The sequence below is a fragment of the Triticum urartu genome, chromosome 5A (assembly GCF_056163025.1).
Source record: "Triticum urartu cultivar PI428250 chromosome 5A, HENAU_Tu73, whole genome shotgun sequence".
Lineage (NCBI taxonomy): Eukaryota > Viridiplantae > Streptophyta > Magnoliopsida > Poales > Poaceae > Triticum > Triticum urartu.
The window spans coordinates 520,038,257-520,056,299 of NC_141877.1; the positions used below are offsets into that span (position 1 = coordinate 520,038,257).

At 44.2% G+C, this 18,043-nt stretch overlaps 2 protein-coding genes across 2 annotated transcripts; one reads left to right on the forward strand and one right to left on the reverse strand.

Annotated features, from left to right (window-relative positions):
* The first annotated feature begins 11,679 nt into the window (after window positions 1-11,679).
* LOC125556459 (uncharacterized) lies at window positions 11,680-12,522 on the forward strand. The gene has a single exon (XM_048719188.2). It carries the CDS (start codon window positions 11,799-11,801, stop codon window positions 12,453-12,455), a length of 657 nt encoding a protein of 218 aa, XP_048575145.2. The 5' UTR covers window positions 11,680-11,798; the 3' UTR covers window positions 12,456-12,522.
* Window positions 12,523-16,078: 3,556 nt separating this feature from the next.
* LOC125510157 (uncharacterized) lies at window positions 16,079-17,669 on the reverse strand. The gene has a single exon (XM_048675249.2). The coding sequence runs from the start codon at window positions 17,410-17,412 to the stop codon at window positions 16,396-16,398; it is 1,017 nt and encodes a 338-aa protein (XP_048531206.1). The 5' UTR covers window positions 17,413-17,669; the 3' UTR covers window positions 16,079-16,395.
* Between the last annotated feature and the right edge of the window lie 374 nt (window positions 17,670-18,043).

The window sequence follows — 18,043 nt, forward strand, 5'->3', positions numbered from 1 at the left end:
TCACAAAACTATCTGTTACCACTTATTTCAGTACTTGCAGAAAATACCTCGCTGGAAACCGCTTATCATTTCCTTCTACTCCTCGTTGGGTTCGACACTCTTACTTACCGAAAGGACTATGATAGATCCCCTATACTTGTGGGTCATCAAGACTCTTTTCTGGCGCCTTTGGTAGGTGGAATTTGGTAAGGAAAATTTATATAGTGTGCTGAAATTTACTGTCACTTGTTACTATGGAAAGTAATCCTCTGAGGGGCTTGTTCGGGGTATCTTCACCCCGACCAGTAGAGCAAAGAGTTGCTCCTCAACCTACTGAACCTACTGAAAATGAAAATGTCTGCTTTGAAATCCCTTCGGGTATGATAGAAAAACTGCTAGCCAATCCCTTTGCAGGAGACGGAACAACGCATCCTGATGAGCACCTAATATATGTGGATGAAGTTTGTGGATTATTTAAGCTTGCAGGTGTACCCGGAGATGTTATTAAGAAGAAGGTTCCTTTATCTTTGAAGGAAGATGCATTGACATGGTATAGGCTATGTGATGATACGGGGTCATGGAACTACAAACGATTGAAATTGGAATTTCATCAGAAGTTTTATCCTATGCATCTTGTTCATCGTGATCGCAATTATATATATAATTTTTGGCCTCGCGAAGGAGAAAGCATCGCTCAAGCTTGGGGGAGGCTTAAATCAATGTTATATTCATGCCCCAATCATGAGCTCTCAAGAGAAATGATTATTCAAAATGTATATGCTTGCCTTTCTGATAACAATCGCACCATGCTCGATACTTCTTGTGCTGGCTCTTTTATGACAAAGACTATTGAATTCAAATGGGATTTATTGGAAAGAATTAAACGCAACTCTGAAGATTGGGACCTCAACGAAGGTAAGGAGTCGGGTATGACACCTAAGTTTGATTGTGTTAAATCTTTTATGGATACCGATGTTTTCCGTAAATTTAGCACTAAATATGGACTTGACTCTAATATAGTAGCTTCTTTCTGTGAATCTTTTGCTACTTATGTTGATCTCCTTAAATATCATCCTCCCATAGAAGTAAAAGTAGCTGCACCTATTAAAGTTGAAGAAAAGACTATCACTTATAATGATCCTATTGTTCCTACTTCTTATGTTGAGAAACCACCTTTCCCTGTTAGGATAAAGGATCATGCTAAAGCTTCAACTATGATGTCTTGACATAGGATCCAAGTCCTTTGGATCACGTTCGTTCCGAGAATCACGTTCCCGAAGGTTTCATTCCGTTTGGACTCCGTTTGATATTCTTTTTCTGCGAAACACTGAAATAGGCAAAAAAACAGCAATTTGGTTTGGGCCTCCGGTTAATAGGTTAGTCCCAAAATGATATAGAAGTGTAAAATAAAGCCCATTAACATCCAAAATAGATAATATAATAGCATGGAGCAATCAAAAATTATAGATACGTTGGAGAGTATCAGCGGAGTCTCGTCCCGAAAGTGTGCTTATGATTTTTTTTTTCTCGACGAAAGACTCCATATAGCAGAAGGTGGGCATCGGAGGGCCACCAGGGGGTCCACAAGGCAGGGGGCGCGCCCAGGAGGTAGGGCGCGCCCCCCACCCTCGTGGCTGGTGGGTGCCCCCCCCCCTCTGGTACTTCTTGCGCTCAGTATTTTTTATATATTCTGAAAATAACTTTCATGAAGTTTCAAAACTTTTGGAGCTGTGCAGAATAGGTCTCTAATATTTGCTCCTTTTCCAACCCAGAATCCCAGCTGCCGTCATTCTCCCTCTTCATGTAAACCTTGTAAAATAAGAGAGAATAGGCATAAGTATTGTGACATAATGTGTAATAACAGCCCATAATGCAATAAATATCGATATAAAAGCATGATGCAAAATGGACGTATCAGCATCCCATCCTTCTTCTTCAACAATTATCGGTATACCTCGGTTTTTGTTTTGTTCACATAATTTGTGTCCTTTGTGTTTTTGTTTTTGTTTTTCCTCTAAGAACCATGCTAGTATGAGATAACCCTTTATTGATTTATAGAATACTTCATATGCTTCACTTATATCTTTTAAGTACGATCGTATAGAATTGCTCTTTGTGCTTCACTTAAATCTTTTGAGTATGGTTTTATAGAATGATTCGTGTGCTTCACTTATATATTTTGAGCTTGGATATTGGTTAGTCTATATTAATTGTAGAATGATCCATGAACTTCACTTATATCTTTTTGAGTATGAATAATACTATCATCTAAAGTAGATTTAGAAGAAGTTTGCTCCCACTATTCCGAATGAGGAGAATTTCTCTTATGTGGAGAGTAGTAAAATTTCTATGCTCGTAGATCATGAAAAGAATGCTTTATGTGATGGTTATATTGTTTAACTCATTCATGATGCTACTGAAAATTATTATGAGGGAGGAATACATGCTTGTAGGAGTTGCAATAATATTAAGTTTCCTCTCTATGTGCTTAAAGTTTCGAAGTTATACTTGTTTTTCCTTCCTATGCTAGTTGATTCTTGTTCCCATAAATTGTGTGCTCACAAAATCCCTAGGCATAGGAAGTGGGTTAGGTTTAAATGTGCTAGTCATATTCTTTATGATGCTCTCTCTATGTTTCAATTCTTATCTTTTATGTGAGCATCATTGAAATCATTATGCCTAGCTAAAAGTCATTAAAGAAAAGCGCTTGCTGGGAGACAACCCAATATCTACCCTTAATGTTTTTATGTGTTCTCATGATTAAGATATTGTATTAATCATGTATTATATATTTCGTTTCAATAAAATGCCAAGTAAGACCTTTGGGAAGACTTGGGTGAAAGTTAATGTGATCTTGCTGTAAAAAACAGAAACTTTGCGCTCACGAGATTAGCTGTCATTTTTTACAAAAGAGTGCGATTGAGTTGATTCTTTTTTCAGAATATTAATAGACAAATTCCTCACGTCCACCAATTTATTTCAGAATTTTTGGAGTAGCACAAGTATGGTTGGTGTTCAGATCATTACAGACTGTTCTGTTTCTAACAGATTCTGTTTTCATTGCATAGTCTGCTTGTTTTCTAGTTTCTATGGCTTATATTTCTCAATATAAATTGTATAAATGATATGGTACTGTAGGCTTTTTGTGAGAACAATTATGAACCTTGTCTTTGACAGTACCAAAGTGAATGGTTACTCTTTATCATACTAACCTATCTCACGAAGTTTCGTTAAGTTTTATGTGATTGAAGTTTTCAAGCTTTGGGTGAGATATCGATATGAGGAGAATAAGGAGTGGAAAGACCCTAAGCTTGGGGATGCCCAAGGCACCCCAAGGTAATATTCAAGGAAGACTCAAGCACCTAAGCTTGGGGATGCCTCGGAAGGCACCCCCTCTTTCATCTTCAAAACTATCGGTATACCTTACTCAGAGCTATATTTTTATTCGTCACATGATATGTGTTTTGCTTGGAGCGTATTTTTAATTTTACTTGCTTTTTGAATAAATCATTGGATCTGAAATCTTGAATGAAAAAGAATCCTCCCATGGCTAGTTAATTATTTGACTACTCAGTGTTCTTCACTTATATCTTTTTGGAGTAGTTTGTCATTTACTCACGTGCTTCGCATATATCCTATGGGTAAATGGTTGAATGAATTGAATATCATAAATCTGAATTTATATACATTTCATATGCTTACAACATGGGGAGTAATGACTTCACACATAATAAGTATAGGTAGTAAACTTATTGGAAGTTAGCAAACGCAGAATTGGTCACTTGAACAATTCATGAAAGAATATTGAAGGAAGAGAGATTTCACATATAAATATACTATCTTGGAAATCTTTTGAAATTTTGAGCACTCATTAAAATATGACATGCTAAAAGGTTGATGTTGGACAAGTAAGACAACTTAATGGGTTATGTTTTCCTATATCCAAAATGTTATATTGTCTTGGATCATCCAACATGTTGAGCTTGTCTTTCCCTCTCATGCTAGCCAAATTCTTTGCATCAAGTAACGATACTACTTGTGCTTTCAAACATTCCTTAAACCAGTTTTGCCATGAGAGTCCACCATACCTACCTATGGATTGAGTAAGATCCTTCAAGTAAGTTGTCATCGGTGCATGCAATAAAAATTGCTCTCTAAATATGTATGATCTATTAATATGGAGAAAATAAGCTTTATACGATCTTGTGATGTGGAAGAAGTAAAAGCGACGGACTGCATAATAAAGGTCCATATCACAAGTGGCAATATAAAGTGACGTTCTTTTGCATTAAGATTTTGTGCATCCAACCATAAAAGCGCATGACAACCTATGCTTCCCACTATGAAGGGCCTATCTTTTACTTCTATCTTCTACCCTTATACAAGAGTCATGGTGGTCATCACCTTTCCTTTTTACACTTTTTCCTTTGGCAAGCACTTTGTGTTGGGGCGATCCGAATATATATATCCACTTGGGTGTAGGTTTTCATAAATTTTTACTGTTGACATTACCCTTGAGGTAAAAGGTTGGGAGGCGAAACTATAAGCCCCTATCTTTCTCTGTGTTCGATTAAAACTTTGAACCCATAAATATCACATGAGTGTTAGCAATTGTGAAAGATTAAATGATAGTTGAGTATGTGGAGTTTGCTGAATCAAAACTCTTACATAGACCCTTCCCGAAAATAAGATGAATTGCAATTTTTTATGACTAAGAGCACGGTTTGTTAGTTTTCAAGAAAGTATATGATCTATGCTTTAACATGTGAATAGCTTGTTACTTGATCATGAGAAGTTTCATGAGTTGAGCTACTGTTATGATATATAATGATGCTAGAAAAAGTGATTGGAATTATCATTGATCAAACTTATGCACTTGCTAGCATTCACACTTCATAAATTATTTCTTTTATCATTTACCTACTCGAGGACGAGCAGGAATTAAGCTTGGGGATGCTGATACGTCTCCAACGTATCTATAATTAATAAAGTATTCATGCTATTATATTATCCATCTTAGATGTTTTATATGCATTTATATGCTACTCCCTTCGTTCGGAATTACTCGTCCAAGAAATGAATGTATCTAAATGTATTTTAGTTGTAGATACATTCATTTTTGTGACAAGTAATTCCGAATGGAGGGTGTATTTTATATGATTTTTGGGACTAACCTATTAACCTAGAGCCCAGTGCCAGTTTCTGTTTTTCCCTTGTTTTTGAGTATTACAGAAAAGGAATACCAAACAGAGTCCAATTAACGTGTCAATTTTTGATGATTTTTTATGGACCAAAAGAAGCCCCCGGAGTAAAAGAGTTGGGCCAGAAGAGTCTCGAGCCATCCACGAGGGTGGGGGGTGCGCCCCACCCCCTGGGCATGGGCCCCTATCTCATGGACGATTCGGAGACCCCCCTGACGTGAACCGACGCCAAAAATTCCTATAAATACAGAAACCCCCAGAAAATAACCTAGATCGGAAGTTCCGCCGCCGCAAGCCTCTATAGCCATGGGGGCCATCATCACCGGAGGCTATGGAGGAGGATCCCGGAGGGGCCATCATCACCATGAAGGCCAAGGACCAGAGTGAGAACCTCTCCCCATCCAGGGGGGAGGCCATGGAGGAGGAAGCACAAGGGGGGGAACCTCTCCTCCTCTTTCTCGGTGGCACCAGAGTGCCACCGGGAGGGGAATCATCGTCGCGGTGATCATCTTCATCAACATCACCATCATCATCACCACCCTCATCTCTTTTACGCGGTCCACTCTCCCGCACCCCGCTGTAATCCCTACTTGAACATGGTGCTTTACGCCACATATTATGATCCAATGATGTGTTGCCATCCTATGATGTTTTGAGTAGATATCCTTTGTCTTTGGGTTGATTGATGATCTAGATTGGTATGAGTTGTATGTTTTATTTTGGTGCTGTCCTATTGTGCCCTCCGTGTCGTGCAAGCGTGAGGGATTCCCGTTGTAGGGTGTTGCAATACGTTCATGATTCGCTTATAGTGGGTTGCTTGAGTGACAGAAGCATAAACCCGAGTAAGGGGGGTTGTTGTGTATGGGATAAAGGAGACTTGATGCTTTGATGCTATGGTTGGGTTTTACCTTAATGATCTTTAGTAGTTGCGGATGCTTGCTAGAGTTCCAATCATAAGTGCATATGATCCAAGAAGAGAAAGTATGTTAGCTTATGCCTCTCCCTCATATGAAATTGCAGTGATGACTACCGGTCTTGTTAACAATTGCCTAAGACAATTCCGCACACCGATCCACCATTATTCCACACTCGCTATTTATAATATTTAGTAATATATTCTAACTTTATGATAACAGCACCTGCTTTTATATTTTATCTCTCTGATACCATGCAAAGTTATCCTCTTCATACCCACAACGTAGTTTTATTTCTCGTTTCTAGTTGGAAGCAAACGTTCGATGTACGTAGAGTCGTATCAGTGGCAGATACAACTTGAGAGAATATTGATCTTACCTTTAGCTCCTTGTGGGTTCGACACTCCATACTTATCACTTCCACCATTGGGAATTGCTACGATGATTCCCTGCACTTGGGGATTGTCATAACTCCATTAGGCTCTTGAAGCGCGCCAGCCAAGAGTCAGAGGAGTGCGGTACCCCCCTAAAATGCTCATTGTTTCGTTCCTTCCAAATACTCCAGGAGGACAGCATGAAAATGTCCATAAAGAGAGGCTGGCTCCACTGTTGTTTACCAGCACGAATCAACCTGATGCGGTTGTCATAATTAGGCCAGTTGATCCCCAGTTTGGCCCAACATTGCACACTGAAAGGGCAGTAGAAGAAGAGGTGTTCCACCGTCTCTTCTGGTGGTTGATTGCACAACAGGCAAGCATAGTTGTTGTTTGCGATGTTATAATGACAGTGCTTGAGCATGGTGTAGTTGTGCCCATTGACGGTATAGTTGCACGGTGGAGCTTCCTCATCGCGGAATCTCTTGAACAAAGAAGATCATTGGAGCACATTGATGTCATTTGCACAAACCTGGCATGCCAAAATCGACAAGTCTTGCGATGCCACTGCTTCAAGTATGATGGTGACTTCTTTGACGTGACCTTGGTATTACCCATGCAAATCTTTTGGGTAGTTTTTCCATTGGCAGTGCATGCAATCAATTGAACCAAAATACCTGGGAATCCTCTTGCTGCTTCGATTGCCAACAATTTTTGTATGTCCTCCATAGGTTGCTCTCTCAAGTACTATGGTCCGAACACCTTCACCATAGTGCGTGCAAATTGCACCGTGGTGTTCAGGACCGTGGTATCTCCCATCCGGATTTCTGCATCAATTGCATCTGCTTCTTTACCATAAACAAGCATCCTGAGAGCAACCGTGCATTTATGCAAAGGAGAGAAGGAAAGTTTTTCGCAACAATCTTTCCTCGGCTTGGAGTTGTCATCAGCCTTCTCCAGCCTTCCACTATCCGCAAGAACAACTTTCTACTCATCCAATAGCAACGATGAAAGAAAGTTTCATGGAATGTTGGGACCACCGTGAAGTAGTTCGTGTATAAAAGGCATGCACCGGCAATCTTATGACGTGGAATAACTCTCCGGCCCTTGATGGAACCCTTGAAGTTGAGGATGTGCTCATATGCCTTCTCCAACTCCTCTTGGATGCTCATCATTGTCATCATTTCGGCATTCTCATCGTCTGAATCCGACAAAGCGATGAACTCGTTGAATATGAATTCATCAAGATCATCGTTTCCATAGCCATCATTCCAAGACGAATCCATTGGTGACCTAGAAGTAATGACCAAAAGAATAAAAAACTAGTCGGGCATTTAATTGAACACGTAGAGTGCGAGATGAAAATATGGTGGAGTTCGAAGTACAGAGGCGGCGTCCGGTGGCAACCTAATCTACGGCGGTCGGGGTTTGGGAGTCAGTGGCGAAGCCGTAGGTTGAGGGTGACGGCGGAGCACCGATAGCGACGGACGTTCGGTGGCGGCTGTGCAAAGGAGCGAATGGGCACGGGCCCTAGTGGTCAGTTCTACGTTTAGGCCGTCCGGGCGTTTGGGGCAGGTATAGGAGTCCGGTTGGATGCTGTGAGGATACTCCCGACCTGCGCACATGCAGCGAGCATTGCAGATGAGGGAAATGAAATCAAATGCACTTAAGAGCTGGGCTCACCGCATCTATGTGATGCTTGGCATATTTGAAGTACCCTCAGCTTGTTCATCTTGGCCATAGGGGCAACGCCATCTGTCATTGGAACGAAAGAATTACACTCATTTTCAGTTCGACATCATTCAATTTTTTCGTCTGTTTGACCCGCTCAAGCAGTGATTTTTGCGTTGTTGTCTGGTCTTACACAATGCTGAAGGATGAAAATGTGACTGATACTGAACTGAAAATTAGCTAGAAGCTGATTGGACACTAGGTGGATGCATACATATGGAAAGAGGAATGAATTGGTATCTAGTGATCCATGTATGTACGAACCTACTGTTAGAATAAAATCGAGGCACTTAATCGATCATCCGATGATCGAGCAATCACACGAGTACGACACCGAGATTTGTTAACGAGGTTCAACAATATGGCTACATTTTCCGGGACCTGATTACAGGGGCTCCTCCCCATGATACCGTCACAATATCGTACACCGGTCACCCGGGCACCGGCACACGTCGCCGACTTCCTCTTGCGTGCCTGTGCTATTATGTTGGCATAGGTTACAACGTGGGGTGCCTCCTCATATATAAGAGGCCAAATGTATAACGTGTCCAACTCCGACACTACACGTATCCTACTCACACTACAACATCAAGTCCAATCGTAACCCAACTAGTACAAAATATTCGTCACGAACACAACAAACTCCACCTTGGCGAATATTCTCTACCACCTTGAATTTGTTCATGTGTCAAACTTTCATGTACTCCGGACTTGTGTTGTATTCTTCGTAGCTTACTGAGAGCTACTCGACGAGTCTGCCCCAGACCAGCCGCCGCCATGAGACTCCGCTGCTATTCCTGCAACTTCAGTCTCCGTGACTCCACCTGCAATAGTGCTTCCTTGCAACTTGTAAAGATACGAAGCCGTCCTCCTTCCAATTATCACGGTCACCTCATTTTTCATGATTCTCATGGTCTTCTTATCCCGATCACAACGGAATACCATACCACCATCATGAAGAACTCCAAGCGAAATTAGATTCCTCCTTAGCCCTGGCACATGCCTGACTCCCCGAAGCATCCGTTCAACTCCGTCAAACATCTTGATTTTGATGTCACCTACTACAGCAACACGATAACCTGTGTCATCGTCCACATAGGCTAAACCAAACTCACCAGACTTGTACGAAGAGAACCACTCCCAGTTGGGTGTCGCATGAAAAGAGCAAGCTGAATCCAACATCCACGCTTCATTTTTGGTTGACCGCCTGTCTGATACTATGAGAACATCACTACTGCTGTATGAGTCATCATCATGAGTTGCCTTATTAGCACTTGCCCCACCATTGAGTTCTGAACAGTCCTTTCTCATATGTCCCCACTGCTTACACTTGTGACACTGTATATTCTTTTTCTTTTTCTTGTTCTTTCCGGCCTCATATCCCTTCCGCCACTCCTCACCCTTCACTAGCAAACCTTCACCATGAGAGACTTCCACCGCGTTCTTCTTTCTCATATCATAAGATAGCAATGCCGCAGTAATATCCTCATTCTTGACGGTCTCCTTGCCATGCGTCAAAATAGTGATCAAATGGTCATAGGATCATGGCAATGAACAAAGAAGCATAATTGCCCTATCCTCGTCGTCAACTGTTGCACCCAAGCGTGCTAGATCCGTCACGACTTGATTAAAGGCGTTCATATACTCCACAAGATCTGACCCCTCCTGCATCTTCATCCCATACAACTTTTGCTTCAGATACACCTTGGTTGTCGCAGTCTTGGACATAAACTGACTTTCTAGTTTGTCCTAGATCTTGTTCGGCGAATTCTCGTCCATCACATGATAAATAACCTGGTCCAACAGACACAACCGTATAGTCCCGACTGCTTTCAACTGTAACTCCTCCCCGTCATCTGCCTCCATCTTAGCTAGCTTGGCTTCCTGCAACAACGCCTTCAAGCATCCCTGTTGTGCCAACAAATCTTTCACCCTTATCTGCCATAACCTAAAGCTTCCAGTTCCGTTGAACTTCTCCACCTCAAACCTGGTATCCGATGGCGCCATGGTTCTTTATACAGCTGACCCTGTAAAAAATAACCGAGCAGTCTTCGAGTGATCCTCAAGTACAAGAACAAAACCTCTGTCTACTACTAGCAATCTAGCTAGTTGGTCTTCACGTGAAGTGCTCCCTTGACTCAACTTCCGTATGCTAAGCTATTTGCTTTCCTGCCAAAGCCTCTACTCTCGATGGATGCGTAGCCCCTGATGGATTTTCTCTTGCGCCGATTTCGATCTGTTGATTACGCGATACATCATGCCGTCGCCGAGAACACCGCCTGCTGGACCGCGTCGCTGCTGCCGCAATTCGCGTGCGTTGCTTGACGCTCGCGATCGATGCACCTGATCGACCGCCGCACGTCTTGCCAGCCACCATGCGTGCTGTTGCAAGTCCCGCCGAGAACTCTGGCGATCGCTTCTTCAATCTTGCCGAGAATCACACCGCAACTGGCTGCATCTCGAACTTGATACTTTTTCTAGATTAATAATTCACAGCCTCCGAACAATCTAATTCATGATACCATTTGTTAGAATAAAACCGAGGCACTCCGTCGATCATCCGAGGACCGAGCAATCACACGAGTACGACACCGAGATTTGTTAACGAAGTTCACCGATATGGCTACATCCTCGGAATCTGACTACGGGCGCTCCTCCCCGTGACACCTTCACAATACCGCACACCGGTCACCTGGGCGTCGGCACACGCCGCCAACTCCCTCTTGCGTGCCTATGCTATTATTTTGGCACAGCTTACAACGTGGGGTGCCTCCTCATATATAAGAGGCCAAGAGTACAACGTGTCCGACTCCGACACTACACGTATCCTACCCACACTACAACACAAGTCCAAGCGTAACCCAACTAATACAAAATATTCGACACAAACACACAACACCTACTACCAGGTAATGTAACCCACCGCATAGTTGTACTGATAAAACGGCAACCTCTTGCAGTTGAGATCTTGAAGAAAATTGTTTTTATCAAGGATGGAAAGGTGATGGGTTTTCCCTGACGTATTAATCAATATCTTAGATATCCATGATCAAGAGGTGTTGCTTCAATGAAAGTTAGAATCATTTGTATTAATACGTGGACATCTAAAATGAGCCTCATCATATTTATGAATTGAAAAGGCATTAATACAAGGAGATCCAAAATGAGGAGCAACATATTAGTCCATAGTTTAGCACTAATCATTTTGATATCCATGGTCAAGCTGTAAACTGCATTTATGAACCGCCAAGCAAATCATAGAACAAACAATGATAGTTTCGATACCCTTGATCAAGCTGTGTTTCATCAGTATGGAGATTCAAAATGAGCATCAAAATATCTACATATCTGTGCATTAATATCAGGAGATCCAAAGTTAGCATGAAGATATGTACATATATGTGGAATCATTTGGATATCCACTGCCAAACTGGATACTTACATGTATGAACCCCGCTTCGTGAACTATATAAATACCGATCTATATCACCTCGGTCCATCCAATCATTCATCCATTTCTGCCTTAGTCATCTGTTTCTTTTTTCCATTTATCCCCGCCACTCTCAGCCAATTCAAGGCTTCTCATAGGCCTTGCAGCAATGGAAGCATCACAGATGACCACCACCATCTTCTCTACCATCGTCATCATGCTTCTTTCCTCGGCCATCGCTGCTCAGAGCAGTGGTGACGTTGGTGGCAAGCCCAAACCGACGGACTTCATGGTGGGAGCGTGCAAGAACGTTTCGAACTTCTCCCGCGGACACAACGAAGGAGACAAGTACGTGAGCCAAGAATTTTGCATCTCGACCCTCCAGTCCGACAACCGAAGCGCCAACGCCAAGAACCTCCACGACCTAGCGCTCATACCCGTCGACATCCTCAAGGAGCGCGTTGTCACCGCCGGTGGCAACGTCAAGAAAATGTTGCATAACACCAAGAACAGCACATCGTCGACGGCACGCCATCTCAGAATCTGTGAGCTGGACTACGCGGCTACTGCGAGCATCCTGAACTTCTACGACGCCTTGATGAGGAACTACCAGGGTGAAAGAAGCGCGGGCCACGACGATGACAAGCCGCTATTCTCCAAGCTGCCCGAATGTGTGGACAAAGTGTACGAGGTCTCCAGCTACTGCGCAATTGCGCTTCTTGATATGCCGGGGGCGGAGGCGCTGCTCAAGGAAAGCCATCAACTGGACATGCTGATCAATCTCAGCATCGCCTTGCTAGCACCATACAAAGATCTCGAGTCATAATGTGTTTATCAATGTTGCTCTATCAATTCTACTTTCATTTGGAATAATAATATTAATGTCGTCGTGATATCGGTTTGACCTTCAATTTAGGTTATGATATACTCTATCCATCTCGAATTACTTGTCTTAAATTTTCTAAATACAAGTATATCTAGACATGTTCTTTTTTGTAACTAGACAAATTTAAAACAAGTACAGTAATTTAGAACGAAGGCAATCCCTGCGTGATGCATCGTTTTGAACATGGCAGATGGACCAGTGCCCGTCCAGGAAACTCTCACCTGACAATTAGGCCCACGGCAGCCGTATATCAACACATAGTACAAGGGGAGCAACTAGTTAACGAGTGCTTTTTCAGAAGTCTCGCAACGATCAGCGCCATTTGGCGCGCTCTCAGCCATTTGCCACGTGTCGCGCTCTGGATGTTCCCTTCGGATTTTTTTTATTTTTCTGCACGCGTTTTCGACTTTTTAAACGGTTTTTTTGGGTTTTTTCGACGTTTTGGTTTTCTCCCGGTCTTCCTTAGCTTTTCGATCAAAATTTTTTTTGAAAAAAAAATATTTTTTTTGCACGAAAAAAGTGCGTTTTCTTTTTTTTCTTTCGCGAAAGTCACGGTTTTTTTCGCAAGAGGCACGGTTGTGCTTTAGCGAGAGTCACGGCCGTGCCTTTCGGAAACGAAAAAAAACGCGTTTTCTGTTTTTTTTTCTTTCGCGAGAGTCACGGTTTTGCTTCCACGAGAGGCACGGTTGTGCTTTCGCGAGAGTCACGGCCGTGCCTCTCGGAAAGGGAAAAACAAAACGTGTTTTCTATTTTTTTCTTTCGCGAGAGTCACGGTTTTGCTTCCGCGAGAGGCACGGTTGTGCTTTCATGAGAGTCACGGCCGTGCCTCTCAGAAAGGGAAAAAATACACGTTTTCTATTTTTTTTTCTTTCGCGAGAGTCACGGTTTTGCTTCCGCGAGAGGCACGGTTGTGCTTTCGCAAGAGTCACGGTCGTGCCTCTCGGAAACGAAAAAAACATGTTTTTTGTTTTTTTTCTTTCACGAGAGTTACGGTTTTGCTTCCACAAGAGGCACGGGTGTGATTTCGCGAGAGACACGGGCGTGCCTCTTTTGGAAAGGGAAAAAAACTGTGCTCCCGGTTCGGTTTTTTCGCCAGGTTTTTTTCGTCCAGTTTTTTTCATGAAAGAAAAGTTCGTCAAAACCTATCAACATGGGATCTAGTTTAAAGATCTCGACGCGAGGAATCCAATGATGAAAACGATTCGAGATTTGGACGCACGGTTTAAAAGATAAAATGCTTTGAATAAACGAATCTACAAAAAAAAGGAAAACTCTCATGTTACGACAAGTGGCAGACTGCATGTGCGCCACTTATCGCAACCTGAAAAAGTTGAGTATTCTTTGCAACGAGTACTTCTTAATTAGTGATTTCATAGTACAAGACTACACCGGTACTGGCCATTCGCTGCCCCCATCAGGCAGCTCCACCGTATGAGTATGAACCATCCCAACTCCGCCCCTTCGATCGATTCTTCAGCATCGTACCCAGAGTATTGTATTTCTGAACATAAATTAATTTCATAACCTTTCTTTCTGAGTCGACATTTAACAAAACTGTAGTGTTTGATGCAAAGGGAAAAGCTAAAAAAAAGTGATTGGACCGTTTATTTTTTACATTTTAAGACATCTAGAATATAGGCTTCCCCAGGAATTTCGTCATTCAATCACTGCAATTATCAAATCAGTATGACACAAACTTCGTTGACCTGATTTCTCTACTCTTAATAAAGGAGTTGGTAATCTCACCTCACGCTGGTTAATTCTCACTCACCGTTTTTTTATCCCACCAACATATTTAATCCCTACTTCGAATGGAGTAGTTGGTAGTCTCGCCTCTCTCTGGTTAATTCTCCTCCATCATTTTTTTGTCCCACCAATATATTTAATCTCTATTTTTAATGGAGTAGTTGATAGTCTCGCCACACTCCGGTTAATTCTCCCCCATCATTTTTTTGTCCCACCAACATATTTAAACAAAGAAAGACAAAGAAAACCGTTGAAAAAGCCAAAGTATACCTAAGAAAACCAATGAGAAAAACAAAGAAAAACATCATATATCGAAGAAAAAAATAAAAAATAAAGGAAACCGATGAAAAATAAAGAAAATCAAAGAAAACGAAAGAAAAACCCGAAGCGAAGAAAACACGAGCGATCGAATGAATATGCTTATCCAAGTACTGTAGCGAGCGGGGCTCCTTCAATCTCGCTTAATGCGAGACATAACTCTCGTTTGTAGGTAGTCACCCGCAAAACAAAAAGCGTACACATGCCCAACTAAACGGGCCGTGCATGCAACAAATACTTTTATTGAGTCCGGCTTGCAACAAATACTTGGGCCTCTGGCCATACACCGCCTTCCTACGATTCCAGCCAGCACCGGCGACTCTTCTCAAAAAAAAAAAAGCCAGCACCGGCGACGGCGCGTATGACACGTTGATCAAGCTTGCTGATTATTTCGTGTTGGTTGCCGCGTCGCGCTCGCCGTGGATAAGAAACAATTAATAACGGGAAAAGACCCTAACCGGGTGATTGATTGGGACATGTTCCAGTGGACGCCATGTGGCTCGTGTCTAGCAAAGTTGTTGGTGCAGCTTCGCCACATGTGTGGTGGTATCTTGGGTGGGAGTAGCATATTAAGCATGTAGTTTCACCCAGTACACAAACTTGAACCTCTATTGATAGTTGTGTGAAAACTCAAATTGCTTCAACTTCTTCCTCATGTCTCGTCATCGTCTTTTTCTTCCTCCCCGCCTTCCTCCCCACCATCGTGGCCGGTGCCTCACCGCCCCGCCTTCCCAAAGCCATGCTTTCTGTCGTCGCCTCCGGTTGTCCCTCTAAATCCAACATCCTATCCTACACTAGTGGGTCTTTCGCGCACCGTCAACCGCCAATTTTCCTTCATCGACGATGCCGCTTCGTCCCCGGCAACACCATGCCATCTTCTCCCTTCCCAAATCGACTGACTGCAAGTTGTATTTTCAGGCAACTTGCAAGTAGCAAAGGCGTAGCAAATGCACGCAAATACAATACTAACTTTGTTACCCTTTTTTTTGGAAAAATCAAACGGGCAAAAGATAGAAGTTAAAAATGCTGTGTGATTTTCATTTTTTCTAAATAGACCTGATGTGATGTTAGTGTGGAAAGGAGGTGTCCCCTGTCGAATAAATGCTCGACCGTAACGCTTGCCTTGATCGCAAGCAACTTCGATGGTAACAGCAGCAGAGGACATTGCCGCCAGTTGAAAGCCAACCTAAAAGCGAGTATTTCCCTTTTTTTTCTTTTTCTGAGAGTCGATGAAAACCATCCTGGATACCCCTCTGCTTTTAAATATTTGTCTTTTTAGAGATTTCAAATGAACTACCACATATGAATATATATAGACATATTTTAGAGTGTAGATTCACTCATTTTGCTCTGTATGTAGTCATTTGTTAAAATTTCTAGAAAGACAAATAATTAGGAACAGATGAAGTAATATATGATCAAGTTCTTTTTTAGAAATTAACTATCCTGCCCGTGGCTACTTTGCATGAAAACTTTTCTCTGCTGAGATGAAGGAACAATTCACATCAAACAGTTTTGCTTATTCCTTTGCACATGCAATCCATCACCGTATTTACAGACCCCCAATCCACTACAAAACATCACACACGAACATCAACACCATTAACCCCAAATTTTACCTGCAAAGAATGCCCACCCGGACGCGCGCACACACACACACTCTGCTTCACTGCTTCGGCTCCTCTGCTTTCTGCTCTGCTTTGCACACCACGAAAAGAAGGAAAGACAACCCGAACGACGAACGAACTAACGAAGCCCTCTAATCGCGCGCGGCCACACCTCTAATTACTACACAAGGCCATGCACGCCGTTGATCTCACGCGGCGCCGTCGACGCGGGCCTTGGTGACGCCGGCGCAGGCGTCGACGAAGTCGCCGTCGATGAAGTCGGTGGAGAAGACCTGCAGGCGGTCGCCGAGGCCCTTGGCGAAGGCCTCGGCGATGAAGCTGCGCGCGTAGCCGCGGATGCGGTTGGTGACGGGCCGCACGCACACCACCGGGTTGTCGGCCTGCGGCGTCACCGTGTTCTCCACCCGGTACAGGTACCGCCGGTCCCTCGCCGGCGGCTGCTGGCCCAGGAACTTGAGGTTGCTCTCGTACTTGGTCTCCGGCAGGTCCGTGTCGATCCAGTTGTCCCTGAGGTACCCGGCGCTCCACAGCGGCTCGCCGCGCCCGGGCGCCGGCGACTTGCGCGGCTTCCACACGCAGATCACCCGCCGCGGGAGCAGCTCCGCGACCGTCTTGTGAAACACCGCCTCGTCCTGCGGGATCAGGTGCTCCCCGAGCCGCTCCACCAGGTACTTGGCGAAGTCCGGCGGGTCCTCGCGGCCGAACTCAGTGCGGATCTCGAGGACCAGGACCTCCGACACGGTCTCGGACAGGAAGCGGAGGACGTCGTCGAGCACGACGTCGACGGAGTAGGTGGCGAGCACGCCGTGGCAGACGCGGCGCTCCTCCTGCACGCGGACGTCGAGGAGGCGGCAGCCGAGGGCGAGCTGGTGGTAGACGGAGAGCGACTGGCACTGCGCGAAGGGGCGGGTGATGAAGGGGATGCCGATCTTGTTGGTGGCCGAGTCGTGGGTGCCCGGCCACACCACCTGGTGCAGGCGCAGGCGGTCGGGCCCCAGCTCCGCCATCCACGCCTTGCGGTCGGCGGGGCGGTGGGCGCAGCCGGGGAAGTCGTCGCCGCAGGAGGTGCAGCGCTCGGACATGGCCAGCTTCTGCGTGGTGACCAGCTTGCGGCGGTTCACCTGCGCCGAGAAGAAGGCGCCCATGGCGTCCAGCGGGTGCTTCTTGCCGCTGTCGTCGCTATTGGGGGGAGAGGAGGAAGACATGGCCGGCCCTCCTCCTTCCTATAAATAACGGCTCTGACCTGGACCTGGACGTGGTCGTGGTCGTCGCCGTGAGCGTGAGCTCGAGCGAGCGAGAGAGAGAGAGCTCGGGGCTGGTTGACTGATGATTGATTAATGGCGCCAAAAATATCAGACTGCGTCAGCTAGCTCTGGATGTATGGACATGTGGAGATGTTGTCTATGGGGAAGGAGGAGGAAGCTAGGGGGAAAATCCGACTGGCGTTTGGTGGGTGGGTGGGTGCGGTGGTGGCAGCACGGACAATATGATTTATTTCCTTGTTCAGAAAAGGGTGATAGGATGGGTTAGGGCCACGAGGACAGCGATAGGTTGCAGCTTATCAATATGGAGCTCGTACAATTTCGAGAAGAAAAAATGTCCATGAAGACTTTGGGACGAAATGCTCGTGGGGTAATGGGTACAACTTTTTCTGCTTTTCTGGATTCGGATTTAAGCAGTGGATTTGCAGGGCAGGGATGGTACGATAGCATGTGGAATCCCGGCAGAGAGACTGGCCCGGGCAAAGCATCTCAACTCGTATATCCAACATAACATTCGAAAAGGAAATTCGGAATACTCAATAGTAGTAGTTTTTTCGGAATATTCAACAGTTAC

Excerpts from the sequence above, each read along its gene's own strand:
- LOC125510157 (XM_048675249.2), bottom strand. The coding sequence starts at position 17,412 with ATGTCTTCCTCCTCTCCCCCCAATAGCGACGACAGCGGCAAGAAGCAC.
- LOC125556459 (XM_048719188.2), top strand. The coding sequence starts at position 11,799 with ATGGAAGCATCACAGATGACCACCACCATCTTCTCTACCATCGTCATC.